The sequence below is a fragment of the Palaemon carinicauda genome, chromosome 21 (genome assembly GCF_036898095.1).
Source record: "Palaemon carinicauda isolate YSFRI2023 chromosome 21, ASM3689809v2, whole genome shotgun sequence".
In the NCBI taxonomy this organism is placed as follows: Eukaryota; Metazoa; Arthropoda; class Malacostraca; order Decapoda; family Palaemonidae; genus Palaemon; species Palaemon carinicauda.
In genome coordinates this window covers 37372722-37392599 of record NC_090745.1, presented here as the reverse complement: position 1 = coordinate 37392599, position 19878 = coordinate 37372722, and the positions used below count along the sequence as shown (strand labels likewise).

Below are 19878 nucleotides of genomic sequence, written 5' to 3'. Positions count from 1 at the left end.
CTGAGAAGACCAGTTCCGCTTCGTCTAAATACTCTTCTCAGGCCTTGGTCCCAAGCCAGACTTCTTAGGAAGTCGGTTCTTCTTCATCCACCTCCCCCGTCGGTGACGAGTCACTCAGACGCCTCGAAGGAGGGATGGGGAGTTCACTCTCATCAGAAAAAGGCCCAAGGGTCTTGGTCCAGTCTATTCAAGACCTCTCACAGTCATTTTCTAGAGGCTATGACAGTCCTTCTTTCCTTAAAGAAAGTCTCCCCGCGTCGCTCGATCCACATTAGGTTGGTGCTGGACAGCGGGGGAGTTGTGAGATGCTTGAATCGACAAGAATCAAGGTCACCACCTCTCAACCAGGTGATGTTGGCCATCTTCCGATTTGGGGGAAGAAGAAGTGGTACCTGTCAGCAGTTCACCTTCAAGGAGTCCGCAATGTGACAGCGGACGCTCTATCCAGGTTCACACCGATAGAGTCGGAATGGTCCCTAGACGCAGGATCATTCTCTTTCATTCTGAGTCAAGTCCCAGAACTGCAGCTAGACCTCTTTGCGACGAAAGACAACAAGAAGTTGCCCCTGTATGTGTCCCCGTACGAGGACCCCTTGGCGGAAGCAGTGGACGCGATGTCCCTCGACTGGAACAGATGGTTCAGGATTTATCTGTTCCCTCCTCACAACCTTCTGTTGAGGGTCCTCAACAAACTGAGATCATTTAAGGGAGTAGCGGCAGTAGTGGCCCACAAGTGGCCGAACAGTGTGTGGTTCCCTCTGGCATTGGAGCTACGGTTGGAGTTTCTACCGCTACCAGATCCAGTTCTGACCCAGCGAGTCCAGAAGTCAATTGTCTGCACTTCATTACAGAAAACCCGGACCCAGCAGCTCATAATTTTCTTTCCTTAACAGGTGAGAAAGTGTTTCGGGATTTCGAAAGCCAGCATAGACTTCCTAGAGGATTATAAGTGCAAACCTATTAAAAGGCAATATGAGTCATCTTGGAGAGAATGGGTAGCCTTTGTCAGGCGAAGAATCCGCAGGAGATCACGACGGACTTCTGCTTATCTTTCTTCATCCATCTCCATGGTTATGGATCGGTAGCTAACACGATTTTAACATGTAGGTCTGCTTTGACAAGACCCATTCTATATGCCTTCCAGGTCGACCTCGCTAACGAGATCTTTTATAAAAGTTCCGAAAGCCTGCGCTAGGCTCAGACCTTTAGCACCTCCAAAGCCCAATTCATGGTCTTTAGAAAAGTTCTTCATTTTGCTTCGCTGTTGAACAATAAGGAGTGTGCGTTAAAGGATTTGACCCATAAGTTATCCTCCTTTTTGCACTCGCGTCCGGGGCCAGGGTTAGTGAGATCATACCCCTCTCGAGAGAGGAAGGTCGTGTTCAGTTCCTGGATGGGTGAACTGAACCTGTTTCCGGATCCTACGTTTCTCACCAAGAACGAGTTACCCACCATCAGGTGGGGTCCCTGAAGAATCTGCCCTCTGAAAGAAGATGCATCTCTGTGTCCAGTAGAATGCCTAAAGGTCTATCTTCGTAGAACTTCAGACTTCAAGGGTGGTCAACTGGTCAGGGGAGAAACGTCAGGCTCAAATTTTATCACTGAAACAACTCAGGGCGAAAATCACATACTGTATCTTATTCGCAGAGCGGATCCTGACTGTTCACCCACAGGTCACGATCCGAGGAAAGTTGCTTCATCCTTAAACTTCTTTAGTTGTAGGGATTTTGAACATCTTCGTTCGTACACTGGCTGGAAGTCTTCCAGAGTGTTCTTTCGTCACTATGCGAAGCAAGTGCAGCAACTAAGAGGTTCTGTGGTAGCAGTGGGTTGCGTCGTTAACCCTGCTGTTTAACTCTGCGAGGAACAGTAGCTTAATTGGGACAATTAATTCCAGGGTGAGTATGTAGTCACATGCTGTACTACAAACTATGTGAGGGTACTGGGTGACCCACGTTGACTGTTCCACTTTCAAAGGTGAACCTAGCATAAGTGCAAACATGCGTGCCGAGCGTTTCTAACGCTAATGTGACTGATTAGTAATACAGACTTTTGACTTTGATACTTTGGTATCTTAAAAGTGGCTCCAATGTTTTTCTTTCAGACAAACAAGTTTCTGTTTACTATCATACTTATGCTTAAAGTTTTGGTTATCCTCCTCTTATATATAGATATATATATATAAATGAGTGTGGTTAACCTGTTTGTTTATTGTCTGTCAATAAACTGGTTCTTGAGAACCTTGCGTCTCCTTCACCTGTGAGCATTCATTCTATGTATATTTACCCGGGGATAATTCTAATAGAATGTTCCTTTATGCAAGCTAATATTGCATTGGTTTATGCTTTCCCTTAGCTGGAGGACTCCATCCCATAAAGGGATGGTGGCGGATTTACGAGTTTCCTCCTAAGCGGATATAAACCTTTGTCCAATACGTGTTTTGAGCGGAGGACTGGTCGATATTTCATATTGACACAGTGATTCTTTTCGAACTTCGCTTTACCCAGTATGGGGTGAGACCACTATACTCGCTTGCCTGGGGTTCATACTTAGATATATGTACTCTTCGAGACTTTCCCAGAGTCTAGTAAGACTCTTCCCTGTTGGGGGCAGGAAGCTCTATCATGGTTTATGATTAGTTGAAAAGATGTATGACGGTAACATCTTGGGTCTCTAGGTCGCGTCGACTGGGGGAAATACTTCTGAGGAGTACGGCACATTTTGAGAATCGACAGATACAGTAATGCTCTGGTATACTTCCATCAGGACGACATGGCTTGAGCCCAAAAAACGGATTTTGAGCGAAGCGAAAAATCTATTTTTGGGTAAGATGGCCATGTCGTCCTGATGGACCCGCCCTTCCCTTTCTATGAAAGGGCCGTAGGACCCCTCCCTACATACAGTATCTGTAGCACCTCGTGTTTCGCTACAAGGAATGCAGATGGCGCCAGAATCGGCGCAGGGCACGCTTACGAAACGGGAGAAGAGAGGGTCTTACGAACGGCTCTCCCCTTTTCTTTCTCGTTTTCGTTTTCTTGCCATTTGACCCCTACGAAGTGTTAACTCTGTTCGGGGTACAGATTGCCATGTGGCATGTCAAGAATACGTCCTCTGATTTATACGACATCCCTGGCTCTTTTATTAGGGATATTCGCTCCAGGAGTTAGAATTCTGGGTACCTTAAGGTAAATTCTCTGGGAATATTGCCGTAGTTGTAATATACCCTAGGAAGCTACCTTAGAGGAACTTCCATCAGGACGACATGGCCATCTTACCCAAAAATAGATTTTTCGCTTCGCTCAAAATCCGTTTTCACATCACCTATACATACCATCTAGTTGTTGAGATGCTGTTGATCAGAAGACAGCTCTGTGTCCTCCATCAGGTTGCTTTATTCTTGGCAAGAGGAATGTATTTGCAGATGATCTTTAGCAAAGCGACTCATATAGTGGGCTATGAGTGGTCTTTGAATTATCTCGGAACCAAAGAAGTCCTGACTTTGTGGGGTTCTCCGATGGTGGATCTGTTTGCAACATCACTGAACAACAAGCTCCTGCTGTACTGCTCCCCAGTACCGTATCCTCAAGCACTTTGGCAAGATGCTTTTCAACAACATTGGGACAAATTAGATTGCTATGTGTTCCCGTTGTTTTGTGTGATGAGAACATTACTCAACAAGGTAAGAGCATCTAAAAACCTATCAGTGACCCTCATAGCTCTGCTATGGCTTCACACAAAATGGTTCCCAGACCTTTTACTGCTACTCACAGAGGTCCCTAGAGAACTCTCTCCACATCACGATCTACTTAGACAGTCACATGTAAAGATTTATCACATAGCCATAGAGTCCCTAGGTCTTCATGCCTGGAGGTTATGCAGCATCTCGCCAGGAGAGGCTTTTTGCAACCTGTTGCGAAAAGGATGTCTGGATACCGCTGGGAATCTTTAGCTGCGGTATATCAAGCAAAGTCAACAGTCTTCTGTGGTTGGTGTCGTGGAAGGTGATAGCGGAATTTCTTCTGTACCTCGAGTGGAGAAACTTTTCTGTCTCAGTAGTGAAAGATTATCGCTCAATCTTGAGCCTTCCCTTTAGACTGGGAAGAGTTAGTATTTTCTCATCGTTAGAATTATCTCTCCTCATAGGGAGTTTCGAGTTTACCTGTCCTTGGTCGGAAGTTAGACTACCTCCATTGAATGTTGCTTGTGTACTACGATTGCTGAAAGGAGCTCCTTATGAACCGTTATGTCAGGCATCAGATCTTTACCTGACTTGCTCTGGCCTTGGTCAAGAGAGTAAGTGAACTGCATTTTCTTTCCTACGACATCTCCCTTTTAAGAAGATTGGGCCAGGTAATGCTCGGCTTCGTCTCTGAGTTTATCCCCAAGACTCAAGATCTTGGAGTAGCAGACCTTAGATTTTGGCCATTCCAGATTGAAAATTTTACGTAACAAAACTGATAACCCAGATCAGCTGCTACTTGCCCAATGAGGGCTCTGAGGTGTTACCTCAAACGAACTTCAGGTGCTCGTACCCGAGTGAGCAGATTGTTCATCAGTGCAGGAAAAGTTCTAAGGAGAATTACAAAGAATACAATCTCAGCGTGGATTCGCAAGGTCATAGATCAGGCCTTGAATCCTGATTCTCCTCCGCTGATACGGTAACAAAGAGCTTATGTCATTATGGTCATTAGTATGTCTCTATCATTCAAGAAAAACTACTCTGTGGCACAGGTTCTTTAAGCGGGTGTGTGGAAGCAATAGACGACCTTCACTGGCCATTACCTGTAAGACGTAACTCACAGGAACAAGGAGACATTCTTCATTGAGCCTGTGGTGGCAGCACAACAAGTGGTTTAAACACCATGAGCTCCTTGATGGACAAGTACTGCAGCAGATGGTGGAGAGCAGACATTACTCAGGATTAAGTCTGGGATGAATAATGAGAGTGACTGGCTCCTTTCTTTCATCTTCTCTTTCTTGGGACATAGCACCTACGGTACTCAGCAAGCTGGCCCCTTCGGTCTGTAGGTTATAAAGCGATTCCTTTATAAAGCGTGAGTAGCACAGAGGAATACCCCAGGTCAAAAACCAGCCGGTTGGTTAAGACTTCCATCCACCTTGGGGAGTCTTACCTTGCTAAAAGTCCTAAGGCTAGTCTTCCAGCTTTTCCGAAAGCATATTCCCTAATAAAGAGTTCAAGGTTTGTATCTTTAGGAAAAATTCAAATTGCTCTCGAAATTGTCATATTTGTTAGCTTACAAGGAATAGTGATTCAAAGAAGTGTATTCACACATTTCTTTTAACTTTTTAACATACAGAGCTAAGCCAAACTAGAATTAGGTTTATATGAAGATGAGGGTACAGTTCATGAGTGTTCACTATAATTTTATTGCGTTTTATAGTTTGATTCTATACTGTATTATTAATGTGAAGTATCATTTCAGATATGGACAAAGTTCGTGGAACTGGTAGACCTCGTGGTAGACCACGGAAAGTAAATCCAGATAATGTGTAAGTTATTTAGTTCTATGAGTGTCTTTTGTAGATGCTTTTAACCAAAATTCAATGGATATTCAGGCTATGTCAGATATAATAAATTTTTTACATGATCATTAAGTATAATTTTGTTTGTACAGTATGCATGCGGCTAGGATTGCTTAGATCATAACATTCTACTATTGAAAGGTTTGTAGATGTACTTTAATCAGTCTGAACTAATATGTGGCTTCAAAACCAAGAAGTAAACTTATTCTGACAAATGAATCTACAATGGCATTCTGATTTTATTAAAAATTACACTGGCAAACAGAATTGTTCTAGTACAAATATAAACCTTCGACTTTTCCAGAGGAGAGAGAACAGCAAAGCTGAAATACACAGCAGTTAAGATTTTATAATTTGGTGTAAACAAGTGGTGTGTAGTTACTGACTGGGAGCGGAGAAGTTCCATCCCACATGGTTGCTCACTGAGTATAGTAGTCGCTTTGACAGCAGCGGTCATCAGTGAGAACTGATTTGTTCCGTAACCGAAATACAAACCACGCTATTTACATTGGGTTTACCTTTTAGCGCAGCTGAAATGGCGAGCCATTAGAATTTAACGAGGGTGTATTACCCCCGCGCTAGTTAGCGGGGGGGGGGGGGGGGGGAGTGGTAGCTAGCTACCCCTCCCCCCCCTCACACACAGATGAATGCCCACTTTTGACTTTTGGCTCGGACTGTGACAGACGTCTCTGTCTTGGTCCTCTCTTGGCAGCCATTGTTTGTTTTGTCTTTACTTAATCGCTTACTTTTCTTTTACTCAATATATATGTAAACATGTTTTCATGTTTGTATATATATTTGAGTATAGAAATCAGTAAGTTTCCTTTTCAGATTTGTGTGTGTAGTGTACGATATCTACGTGGTGTCCTCGGCAGTTAGGCCACCACGGCGTAATTTTACGGGTGGCAATCGAGTTTGACTTCGGTCTTTCTCTCTCTCTCTCTCTTGAGGTCGTTCACCCTTTTACTACGTGTTAGTACGCCCTTGTAGCTTCCTTTCCGTGTGGGGGGGTTGCTACGCCGTACGTTTGTCTCAATTAGTTTATGAATCTAATTGTAATTGTTTTTTTTTTCAGCTTGTAGAACGATTCCTTTCGGGGTTTTCGTTCTTTCTTTAGTGTTCATTCATTTTTAAATTACATAATTACATAGTTTCATAATTATAATTGTTATAATTCTGTTTTGGTTAAGCTCTCCTTCCGTGAGTGTAAGTGGTTGTGAGGGCACGTGCCTGTTGTGTAATTCTTGTTTCCTTTCCCTCGGGATTCCTCTTCGGAGCCTTCCCGTGGGAATGAATGTGTACTAATGATTTTTGTTTTATTTTTTTACAGTTACCGATCTAGTTCGTTTCTGTAATATGGCAACGGTGTGAGATGTCTTGTTGAGGCCTGGGGATTCGGCTGTTGCTGCCTCCCCCCTTGTATTTTCGTCAGGGGCGTGTCTCCTTCTACTGAAAGTACTCCCGTGACGACGGACAGCTCTCCAGTTCATTTTAGAACTCTCAGGAGGCTTGCCTCCTTGGGCGGGTAACTTTCCTTCCGAGGGAAGTTTTTCCTGTCCAGGCTTGAGTTTTTCCCCTTTTGGGGGGTTCTTCTCTTGCCTTTTTTTCGTGCGTCTATGCTCTTGGTGCTGAGCGGTCACACCTGCAGTTTCGCTCAAGGGGCTGGGCAACTGCAGGAGCCCCTCTTCGGAGGATTGCTCCTTTTGGGTCACTGGCGGACCAGTCGCTTCTACGAAGTGTTTCTCTTTCGTTCGCGAGAGAGTACACTCATAGAGACTCCTCTTCGGAGGATTCTTCTGCTGCTGTTGCTGTTGGCCTCCCTCGCTGTAAGGCCCACCGTCCGCCTCGTCGTAAGGGCCTCTCATCATCCTATAAGGGTGCTAAGAGGCGCCTTTTTGAATCTCCGTTTGCAGCCTACAACTCCTTTTTCTTGATCTTCCGCCTTGGTGCAGATGGACAGCAGTCTGATCTCGTCTTCCGACGGGCAACGGTCTTCCCGATGGACAACGGTCTTCCAACGGACATCAGTCTCCCGGCGGACAGGCTACGGTCTTCCGATGGACATCTGTCTCCCGACGGACAACGTTCCCTTCGGGGCAAAGGGTTGCCTCCCACGGGGGTTCTTCCCTTGCGTGTCAGGGTTCCCCTGCGCGCCCTTCTGCTCTGTTTTCTCCTGCTCCTGCTCAGTATTAGCGCACAGGCGCTCTCCTGCTCATCAGCGCTTCCTGATCGCTAGCGCTCTCCTTTCGCCAGCGCTCTCCTGTTCGTCAGCGCTCTCATGATGATCATCCCTGCTGTTCCTGTTGGTTCCTGTTACGCGTCCTGTGCGCCCACGTTCGCCCTCGCGATCTAGAACTCCGGTTCAGGTCTGGGTCAAGGGCTCTTCTTCTATGCGCAGGCTTTCACGCGTTGCCTTCTGCTCATCAGCGATCATCAGCTCGCCAGCGATCATCAGCTCGCCAGCGATCACCTGCTCGCCAGCGTTCACCTGCTCGCCAGCGCGCACAGGCGATTTTAGTATCGCCTATTCAACAGCGTTCTACACGTCAGCGATCACCTGTCTCTCGGCGATCTCCGGATCGCCTGCGTGTGTTACATCCGGCACGCCAACGTTCTCCAACACTTCTGAAGGAACATGGTTCGCCAGCTACTAGCTCGCCATCGCCCACCTGCGCATGCTGCTCGCCATCGCGCGATCGCCCACCTGCGGATGCTGCTCGCCATCGCGCGATCGCCCACCTGCGGATGCTGCTCGCCATCGCGCGATCGCCCACCTGCGCATGCTGCTCGCCATCGCGCGATCGCCCACCTGCGGATGCTGCTCGCCATCGCGCGATCGCCCACCTGCGCATGCTGCTCGCCATCGCGCGATCGCCCACCTGCGCATGCTGCTCGCCATCGCTCGCCAACGCGTCGACATGCCACAACGCGCCATCGCCAACCTGTGCGTTAGTGCACACCAGCTCACCACCGATCGCCTGTTGATCCATATTGCCAGCGGTCTTCCTTGCCCACGCGGCAGCGCGTTTCCTCGCCATCGCGCTAACGCTTGCGTTTGCCACCTCGGACTCGCGCTCATTCACCTGCCCACCCTCGCGACCGCTCGCCTGCGCGCCCGCGCGACCGTTCGCCTGCGCGCCCGCGCGACCGTTCGCCTGCGCGCCCACACGCCCACGTGCCTGCACGTCTACGCTCATGCGAGTCCGCGCACATGCTCTCCAATGTTCGCCCGCGCGCGAACCAACGGTATTCCATCGCGCGGACGGAGAGTGTTCCGTCGCGCGAACCGACGGTGTTCCGTCGCGCGAACCGACGGTGTTCCGTCGCGCGAACCGACGGTGTTCCGTCGCGCGAACCGACGGTGTTCCGACGCGCGAACCGACGGTGTTCCGTCGCGCGAACCGACGGTGTTCCGTCGCGCGAACCGACGGTGTTCCGTCGCGCGAACCGACGGTGTTCCGTCGCGCGAACCGACGGTGTTCCGTCGCGCGAACCGACGGTGTTCCGTCGCGCGAACCGACGGTGTTCCGTCGCGCGAACCGACGGTGTTCCGTCGCGCGAACCGACGGTGTTCCGTCGCGCGAACCGACGGTGTTCCGTCGCGCGAACCGACGGTGTTCCGTCGCGCGAACCGACGGTGTTCCGTCGCGCGAACCGACGGTGTTCCGTCGCGCGAACCGACGGTGTTCCGTCGCGCGAACCGACGGTGTTCCGTCGCGCGAACCGACGGTGTTCCGTCGCGCGAACCGACGGTGTTCCGTCGCGCGAACCGACGGTGTTCCGTCGCGCGAACCGACGGTGTTCCGTCGCGCGAACCGACGGTGTTCCGTCGCGCGAACCGACGGTGTTCCGTCGCGCGAACCGACGGTGTTCCGTCGCGCGAACCGACGGTGTTCCGTCGCGCGAACCGACGGTGTTTCTTCGCACGAACGTTGGCTTAATTCTTGCAGTATCCATTGCTCGTCTATGGGTTATCGCTCACCGACCACCAGCTCTTGCCCTTCCTACCACGCTCGCCCTCCCTACCACGCTCGCCCTCCCTCTGCGCTCCTTCGCTCACCTTCGTTTGCGTTCCTGCGTGACCGCGCATGGGCGCTTCCACGTTCGCCCACGCGCAAATCTTTGAATTACCATCGCGCGAGCTCCAGGGCGACCACGATTTCCATCGGGGTTTTCGCAGCATGGCCAGCCTGGCGAGTTCTTCTGGAGCGTATTTCCAGAACACGGCCTCACCCCTTAAACGCAGAGCATGGCACTTGCAAGAATAGGAAGAAACTTCAGGGAGATCTGAGCAACACTCCTCTTTCCAGAACCTGGGTTAGCCCTTCCCCGTCATTCCCTGGAAGGATTTTTCGCTGGGGGGGCTTTCCGTTCGAGATTTCTCCATCGGCCAAGGGGTGACTGCGTACCCCTTCCTCTGGGGGCTTACCAGGTCCTTTCCCTCCTCGGTTACGGCTCGAGGTTTGGTTCAAGGAAGCTACAGGAAGATCATGGGTACTTTCCTCCTCTCGAGCTCAGGCACCTTGGCCTTTCGTCGTTAAGTATCTAACTTGCGGACAAGCTCGATGTTGTACCATCTGGACGCGCTGACTGAGGGCTTCCTTCGGGTGTCTCATCTGTGGAGGTCGACGACCTCAGACACCCTTCCATCCTTGAGATGAGTTTGTTTGTGCCCAAGGACAGAGACTTAGACAGCGGCTGTGCGGAGGAAATCGACTTCCGTTTTCACTCCTCCAAGGCGCTTTCTTCCAGACTCTGCAGGGCTCCAGCGCCCTTTTCTTTCAACCACGTCGGCCTAAGTTATCGGCTACGACAACTGGGACAAGGTGTCCAATTGCAGTTTCCTCCTGTCAGGAACAGATGGCACGGGAGGCTCCCCCGGGGGGGCATAGTCCTAAAAGGAGCGGCAGAATTCACAAACTCTAGGATTGCAGGTTTCTCGCTGGGAGGATGCTTAAGGTTACTCATCCGGATGACAGCTTCCCGATGCCCATTCCCGCACAATCTCTGTGATCAGCCAAGGATGTCGCGCCTGCCGTCTCTGTCAGCGAATTCAGTGTCTCTGAACCTCTATGCCATAGCATCGGCAAGAATTGCCCGGTTGGGCAGAATGATCCATACCTTAGGCGAAGGTCCTCCATAAGATCATCGACGGCTTCACCCCCGGCCTCTTCAGTCGATCCTTTCTTGTAAGGAAGGATCTGAGAGGGAAGTTCCGTAGTCGACCTCTCAGCCCTGATCAAGTTTTTCGAACAAACTTTGGCCAGTGTAGAACAGCAGAATCGAGCAGACTGGTAACGAGGCGACAGGACTCCTTGAACCCTGGATCGGAAGGACGGGTACTTTCAGTTTCCATTCCATCCATCTTCCAGGGAGCTCGTGGATTTCAGCCTAGACTGCAAGTATTCCTGCTTATGATGCAGTATGGCTATCCTGCCGTGGCATAGCAGGTTTGTTTCCCCAGAGAACTCTCCCTGCTTTCCTCATGGCCGCTCAGGTGCAGGCTTCCGCCTCCTTCGCTTTTTGGAGGGCTGGTCAACTCCGGTAGGCTCGGGTTCGACCTTCTTCAGCGCCGGGACAAGCTTCCGGATGCTTACCATGAGTGTGGGTTCATGGTATTTTGCTTGGAGCCTTCTCTTCTTCTGCCTCAACATCTGGAGTATCTGACCATGATATTGAGTCAACGGCCTTACCACGTTGGAAACCCCGCTTCTCGTCCGTCCAGCGAGGTTAAGCAACGTCGGTTCTGGTCGGTACTTGGATGGGTGACCACTTGGGGACGCCAGATTCTGTTGCCACATCCTCCGAGCCTTCCTTTCAGTTGACTGTGGCAAGACTGAGGAGAGTCGCAGTACCTGTTCTCAGTCAAGCAGAGCTTTCAGCCCTACCTTGGAACGTTTCCTAGTTCTCCTCTCCTCATTGACCCGTCTATAGTCCGAAGGGTCGCCTCAGGATAAGTTCCATGTGGGGTGGTCCAAGTTCCGGTGGTTTCAGGCAACGTTTAACCGGACTTCCTGGCCCCTATGGGACCAGCGGAACTATTAGATCTGCAATGGGTATTGACCTATGGAACCTCTTGATGGTAGTGGATATTCTTGTCCTTTCCCCACATTCTTGATGCTGTTCTCGGACTCGTCAAAGGAAAGGGGGGGGGGGGGCATGTTCCGGTCCAGGCCTATGGACAAGACCTGAAGGATACCTCTCCATCATTCAGGCAGGCTTAGGTGCCGTAGTCTGGCCCCTCTACAGATCCTACAGCTCCTGCCGAGTCGCCCTGTGCGCGTCGACTTCATGATTCTGGCGTGTTCTAACCAGCAGGGGACGCATTTTCACACCTTCACATCTTGCAGTAGAGATACCGGGATGATTGAGATTCTCTCAATACCACCATTGGCTCTCTCATTCCAGGCAGAGGAATGTTCTCTCCGACTATCCGAGCAGAGCCTCGTAGAGAGAGTGTACCTGGGGGTCTTTGACCTTGAGTAACCAGCAAGTCCTGGTCTGGGGGACCTGATCGGGACAGCTTGGAACCTCAAGCTTCCGCTGTTCTTCCCCCCAGTCTCAGACCCCGAGACTCTGGCAAGATGCATTCCGGTGATGGTGGGACAACTTCGACGCCTGCGTCTTCCCTCCTTTTTGTCTGTGGACAATGGGTCTCAACAAGACCAGGTTGTCTTTCAACCTTTCAATGGGAGAGCTCCACTGGGACTATGCGCAGAACGGTTTCTGGACCCTCTGCTTCCCCTGACGGAACTCCCGGGAGAGCTTCTCCCACGGCGCAGACTACTCAAGCAACCACACTGCGACATCTCTTCCGAACCGGGGCGTCGCTTCGGCTTCATGCCTGGAGACACTACGCCTCCTCCTCAAGAAGAGACAACCCGCTACAGTCGCGGTACGGAGGTCGCGTCATCTGCGATAGTCATCCGCAGGGGTCTTCCAGGCAAAGTGAAGTCTTCGGTGGTTGGTGCCGTGGGAGATATACCTCTTCCCTTGAGGCCTCTTCTCCAGCAATAATGGTCTTATTGCCTCTCGGCGGGAGGAAACTCCTTTCCGCTCTCTGCAATGAAGCCTGTCGCTCAGCCTTTCCCTGACCTTCAGGCTTAAAGGAATAACTTTTTCCTGCCCGCTGGATCTTTCCTCGCTCATGCGAAGCTACGTTCGTCCCTGCCCTAGTCGGAGGAAGACCTCCAACTTGGAGCATGGCTCGGACTTTTAGTCCTTTAAGAGATCTTCTCAAGACCCTTTACGACAGGCCTCGGATTGTATTCCGCCTTGGGTCTCCTGCTCACTCTGGCCACGGCCAGTGTGTAAGCAATCTTCTTGGTCTCATACGACTCCGCCCTTTCTAAGGAAGAGGTGAAGGCAACATTCAGGTTAGCTCCTGAGTTGTTGGCTAGATTCAGAATCTGGGGGTCCCGGCCCTTCGGTCCAATTCCTTCAAGATTTTGAGTCTCCATTCTGTATCTGATGTCCCAAGACCTTCTCTTTCTTGCCAGCAAAGGAATCGAGAGGTTAGCTTTGGGAACAGCTGCAGTTTGTCCTCAGTTGCAGCCGATTGGGAGCACAAGGAGGACATGGGGGAGAGTCACCAGTATACCTCTTCAGCCCGGACTCAAGGACATTCATCTCGACCTGTCTCCAGACCCTCCCCCGTCACGTCGCCCTACAGCACGATGTTGGATACATCGCAACGTCCCTCGCCTTCGAGTAATACTACTCTGTGACGCAGGTGCTACAAGCTGGAGTCTGGAAGCGTCTAATGACCTTCGCAGCCCGCTTCCTGCAGGGCGTGACCCACAGGAGTCTCGATACGTTTTCTATCGCTCTGTGGTGGCTACACAACAGCTGGTCTAACCTCAGGCTCCTTTTTGGACAGGTTGAGGGCATTGTTATCAGGTTTTAGTCTGCATGAACGAAAGAAGTAGGTCTGGCCCTTATTTCTTTCTTCATCATCCCCTCTACGGGGAAGCAGCATCCTGGTCTCTGCATAGCTGACCTCGAACCTCTGCAGGTAAACCATGCTTCCTTGTGTTCCGAGTATTGAGTCAATACTGTCACGTCCCCCATACCCTGACGAGGTGGTATTGGGAACGTCCTAACCCAGAGTTCCTTCTGGAACTCCAGGTCAACTGCCTAGGACGGGTCACACTTCTTCCTTCACACACAAGCTTATGTAGGCCACACGGTTCCTTGCGGAGCAAGGAACTTGTGAGGTGCAGGGACTCCTTTTCTCGAGTGCGACTCACTCGGATTCTGAGTCCCCGGGTAAAGCCAAAGCCAGTATGGCTGGGGACTTTCCACCCTACCTAATGGGTAAGTCACCCAATGTAAATAGCGTGGTTTGTATTTCGGTTACGGAACAAATGCCAAATTCGAAGATAATTTGTTTTTTTCCTAACCATACAAACCTTAGCTATTTACACATATTTGCCTGCCAGCCCTGTCCCCCAAGACAAGTCCTACCTCTAAGTGAAAGTGAGCATTCATCTGTGTGTGAGGGGGGGGGTAGCTAGCTACCACACCCCCCCCTCCCTCCCCTCCCCCCCCCCCCCCCCCGCTAACTAGCGCGGGGGTAATACACCCTCGTTAAATTCTAATGGCTCGCCATTTCAGCTGCGCTAAAAGGTAAACCCAATGTAAATAGCTAAGGTTTGTATGGTTAGGAAAAATACAAATTATCTTCGAATTTGTCATGTTTCCGCTGGCTGGAATTTTTTTTGGCAGATTTTTTTTCTAATACTTTTTCTTTTCTTACTAGCTCGTTAGTGATTGTGTGTCTTCGGTAGGGATGCCTGCGGAAATATTCCAGGGTATAGGATCATAAATGCTGTACCGCCGTGAGTGTGAAAGAGACGAAACTTTTCCTATTATGCCCTGCGTGCAGAGGACAGCACTCACCAGCTTGCAGGAACATCAGCGCTCTCCAGTTATCCAACACTCTCCAGCATGTCAGCGCTCTCCAGCACATTAGCGCTCTCCAGCACGTCAGCGCTCTCCAGTTCGCCAACGCACTCCAGAACGTCAGTGCTCTACAGCATGTCAGTGTTCTCCTGAGCACCAGCATTCTCCAGCACAACAGTGCTCCCCAGCGCGTCAACGCTCTCCAACACACCAGTGTATGCCAGCTTGGCAGCACGGCAGCCCTCATCAACTCGCTAACTCTCTCCAGCACAATGACGCTCACCAGCGCGTCAGAGCTCTCCTGGTCGCATGCTATCTCCGGCTCACCAGTGCTCTCCAATGAGCCAGTGCTCTCCTACACGCCGGCACTCTCCAATGCGCCAGCGCTCACCATTGCACAACCAGACTCGCCATCGACTTCAAGGAATTTGCGCCATCTAGAGGATAAGAAGGAACAGAAAAGTAAATGTTCGCCCTCCAGACCATCGGTTATACCCTCCCAGAGAAAGCCTTGCCAAGGAAAGGTAGAGTCGCTTACAACAGGTTTCCTTTGCCCCATTCCCTCCCCGCAAACCCATTACAGCGTGATCGCTGGGGAAAGAGGGAAAGGGCACCTCAGGGGAGTTCTTAAGATCCCGAAGATTCCTACTTCAAAGGCACACCCACAGCATCGTCTAGCTCTGGAAAAGACTCCTTGAAGGGAACCTTCGGTCCTTTCCCCTTCAAGGGATCTCTCAGACAGCTCTAGTGTCAGTAAGCAGCCATGGTGTGGTGCCATAGTTAGGGCAGTTGTACAGGCCTTCGTGCCTTCCTTTTCCATAAGCTCTTCAGAAGCCTCTGCTGTCCAACAGCCTTCGGCACCAGCAGAGTCCCGGCAGAGAACCTCGGCTGCTTCACCCCTGAAGAGGAAAAGGGGAGTCTCGGGTACCATCAAAGCTCCTAGGGTGAAACTTACCCCTGTGAGGTCTTCTTGGCCAAACCTTGGTACTCCTCCCAGACGCTCTCCTAAAATACCTCTCTCGAGGGAGCCTCACGAGGGGTGGATGTCAGGAAAGATAGTACCAACAGGTATTCAATGTTAGAGTTGTACCTTCTTCCCCGCAAGGAGTCGAAGAACATCAAGACTCTTCCAAAGTCCTTTACGAGGACTTCCAAACCCACAGGATCTGTCAGCCATTCTAGGGATGTTCACGACCCACCCTGAGATAAGCTCTCAGTAGTGGAGGAAGGAGACTTCGCTGCCAGTCCCACTTCGGAGGGGGAGCAGAAAGAGTCAGAACATGCCTTCTAACAATTTCTGACCCTTATCAGTGTTTTCAATGGGTTTGCCGACCCACAGTTACCTCCCGATAGGGTAAAGACATGGTCTTAGATCGGGTCTTTGGTACTCAAAAGCCCTTAAAGGCCAGTGCAGCTTTGCCCTGGTCCCTAGGGCTAAAGAGTGCTCGGCTTAAGATCGCCAGACAACTCTCAGACCTCTCCTCTCATTGTTCCAGCTCTTCTACCAAGCTCCCTCCACCTCCTTGTGTTCAGCAGAGGAGGTACTTCGAGGTCTTAGACGAGTATCGATCAGCTCTTCCACTCCACTACTCATAAGAGCTGACCAAAGGGATATCTATAGAGACTCCAAATGTCAGGTCACTTTCTCGGCAGCAGAGATCCTCGATCAGGAGGTGATGAAGTACACCTTGCAGGCTACATCGTGGCTTGATCTTTGATTGGTGACCCTGGGAATCCTATTACGGACCAAGGATTTTTCCAAAGAAAGTACCAGGAAGGCTATGGAGACTTTCCTCCTTTCAGGTACAGTATGGTCCCGAATTATGCGAGTTTGAATTATGCGATTCCCCATTTATGCGATGGCTATTTTTCAAAAAGAAATTTTCTGTATCTGGGAAGCTGTTCAAAGTCGGAGTCAAGCACTACAAAATGTATCAAATCTATTGTGTTTTTTAAGTATATTGGTTCCCCTTAATACAGTGCTTGATAATAAATGTTACTAAATGATATTTACCTTACATCTTATTAACATAATTTCATAATAAATAGCCTCTTAAAGGATAAAATTCCACATCAACAATGAAACCAACTTCAACTATGCAAGTCCAACCTACAAAATGTAAACAGAACTGTGGTTACATTCTCGGCAATCTTTATCTTTCTCTAACTTTTCAATAATTTCAATTTGTGTTAATATTGATTGTATATTAAAGCATTATTTCCGTGTTGTACAGTATACATAAAAGCTTTATTTTTCCCTGTGGGTGTTCAAGGTTTTCACACGTAGGCTGGGTTCGTTTATCAGCAGGGAATAGCCTAAACTTCGGTTACGAGTTGACAATATTTTGTCATATTTTAAATAGTATTGTTTTACTTTACAAAGATTTGTTTTGTATAGTACACAGTATATTTATCAAAAGTTCTCTCTGAGAGAAGAATTGATCACCACAACTAACAATAGTCTTGTTAATTTCATTATTAAATTCAGGCTGCCATATGTGAACTAAGATTTTATTTCTTACACACACACACACACACACACACAGAGAGAGAGAGAGAGAGAGAGAGAGAGAGAGAGAGAGAGAGAGAGAGAGAGAGAGAGTGTGTGTGTGTGTGTGTGTGTCAGCCGTTATAATCGAATGCCGTGTTTTTGTTTCTTGTACCACCTGAAGCGAAGACAAAAACACGGCATTCGATTATAACGGCTGATATATTCTCTCTCTCTCTCTCTCTCTCTCTCTCTCTCTCTCAGAAATAAAATCTTAGTTCACATATGGTAACTTGAGTTTAATAATGAAATTAACATGACTATTGTTAGTTGTGACGATCAAATCTTCGCTTCAGGTGGTACAAGAAACAAAAACATGGCATTCGATTATAACAGCCGATTCTCTCTCTCTCTCTCTCTCTCTCTCTCTCTCTCTCTCTCTGGTGTTATACAATACTTACATATAGATGAAGAAATCAAAATAGGTTTTCTTAAAAAGTGTCAATTAAATACGAAACTAAAAAATTTACCGTGTATGGATCCACTTCAATTGTAGCTTAAAGTACGGCCTCTGATTTCGTCAGCAAACACTATTTTTTAAGAAACACCATTCTATTCTAGAAGATTTTTACTCTTTAAATAGTCAATCGCGCTATAATAAAACATGTACAGTGATACCTCGGTACTCGACCATAATCCGTTCGAGATCCGTGTTCGACCTCCGATTTGTTCGAGTACCGAATTTTTTTTCCCCATAAGAAATAATGGTATATATTCTATTCCGTTCCCAAGCACTCGAACAGGCCCAAAATATTAATAAAACGTGTACCTAAACAACAATAATTATCTAAATGTGTATGAAATTGGTCAGAAAATCCTATAAAACAATTTTAAACCATTTACTGTACTAAAATAAAACAATTTTAAACCATTTTCTGTACTGTAGTGAACATAACCTTTGAGCAGCGGTTCGATGGCATACAGGGATGGATGTGGAGAGGATGGAAGGGGGAGGTTACTGCTTGGAAGGAGAGTCCCCTTCCATGAGTGTGGCGGGGTAGTTCTCCTTCAGGAGTTGTTTCTCTCTCCAATGAAAGGGTGGGCAGATCTATTTCAGGGGTTTCTTCTCTTCTTTGTCTCTTCTTTGGAGGAGAAACAGGCTTTGATGTAGCAGCTTTCTTTTCTTTTGTGAAAAACTGGTCTATTGTTAATTGTTTCTTCCTCCTCTGCAGTATTCTTCGAAATGATACATGACACTATCATTAAACATATGCACTGCCCGGTTTGCTACTGCAATTTCTGGGTGGTATTTTTCAGCAAAAGCCTGCACATCTGCCCACTTGGAACAAATTTCATTGATGAGAGAACTTGGAACATCCTCCCTTACCTCATCCTCTTCTGAAGATTCCTGCTCCACAATCAGATCCTGCTGCTGTTGTTGTTGCAGGTGCAACAATTCCTCCACAGTCAACTCGGTAGAATGGCTTTCTACAAGCTCATCAATATCATCCTTGTCGACCTCAAGCCCCAAACTCCTGCCCATGACAACAATTTCCTCAACGACATCAGTGTCATCAGAAATTACAGGGGTAGCAGTGCTTGGACCCGCCTCTGGTTGGAAACCTTCAAACTCCCTCTCTGTGACACATGATGGCCACAGCTTACGCCAGGCAGAGTTCAATGTCCTATAGGTCACACCTCGCCAAGCTTGGTCAATCATGTTAACAGAGTTGAGGATGCTGAAGTGTTCCTTCCAGAATTCCTTTAGGGTCAACTTCGTGTCACTGGTCACTTCAAAACACTTTCTGAAAAGGGCCTTGGTATAGAGTTTTTTGAAGTTTGAAATGACCTGTTGGTCCATGGGCTGGAGTATGGGAGTAGTATTGGGGGGCAAGAATTTGATTTTGATAAAGCTGTATTCTTCTTTCAAGTCATCCTCGAGACCTGGAGGATGTGCAGGAGCATTGTCCATAACCAGAAGACATTTCATTGGCAAGCTCTTTTCAATGAGGTAAGCCTTAACCTGGGGGGCAAACACTTCGTTTATCCACTCAGTAAAGAATTGTCTTGTGACCCAAGATTTAGTGTTCGAGCGCCACATAACTGGTAGTGCACTTTTACAAATATTGTTTCGTTTGAACACCCGGGGGTTGTCCGAGTGGTACACTAACAAGGGTTTGATCTTGCAATCGCCACTTGCATTTGCACACAGCAACAATGTTAGCCTATCTTTCATTGGCTTGTGACCTGGCATCTTCGTCTCGTCCTTGGTAATGTACGTATTGGCTGGCATTTTCTTCCAAAATAACCCAGTCTCATCACAATTAAAGACTTGTTGTGCGATCAAATTTTGTTCATTTATGTACCGATCGAATTCCCCCACGTATTTATCGGCTGCAATTTGATCCGAACTAGCTGCCTCCCCATGCCTAGTAACACGATGAATACCTGTTCTATTACGAAACTTTTCAAACCAACCCCTGCTCGCTTTAAATGTAAATGAATCACTTTCACTGGTACTCGGACTTTTCTTCACTAATTCTTCATAGATATGCAACGCTTTTTCACAAATGAACGCTTCACTAACACTTTCCCCGGCCAACTGTTTTTCTTTAATAAATATTAAAAGCAACTTTTCCATCTCCTCAATCACTTGTGGCCTTTGCTTAGTTACCGCCGTAACTCCCGTTGCAACATTCGCCTTCTTAATCATTTCTTTATGCTTTAAAAACGTAGAAATGGTCGACTTCGCCATTCCGTATTCTACCGCTAAATCGGACACTCGTACACCATTCTCATATTTCGCTATAATTTCCTTCTTCAACTCGATCGTTGTTCGCACTGTTTTCCTCTTCTCCTTCCCCTTAACACTCATTACTTTCTTGGGACTCATTATGAAAGCTAAAAAAGCAATTAAAAGCACTGAAAATCACTAAATCACA

The 19878-nt window shown here is 48.4% G+C and overlaps 1 protein-coding gene and 1 pseudogene across 1 annotated transcript in view; both read left to right on the top strand.

Moving 5' to 3' along the window:
* LOC137615270 (protein mono-ADP-ribosyltransferase PARP3-like) overlaps nucleotides 1–19878 on the top strand; it is a 352885-nt gene that overhangs the window by 55777 nt on the left and 277230 nt on the right. Inside the window, exon 2 of the mRNA XM_068344998.1 lies at nucleotides 5445–5511. Within this exon, the coding sequence (XP_068201099.1) occupies nucleotides 5447–5511 (65 nt within the window). The 5' untranslated portion in view covers nucleotides 5445–5446. The remainder of the gene's footprint in view (nucleotides 1–5444; nucleotides 5512–19878) is intronic.
* Nucleotides 11224–11342, top strand: LOC137615573 (5S ribosomal RNA; annotated as a pseudogene).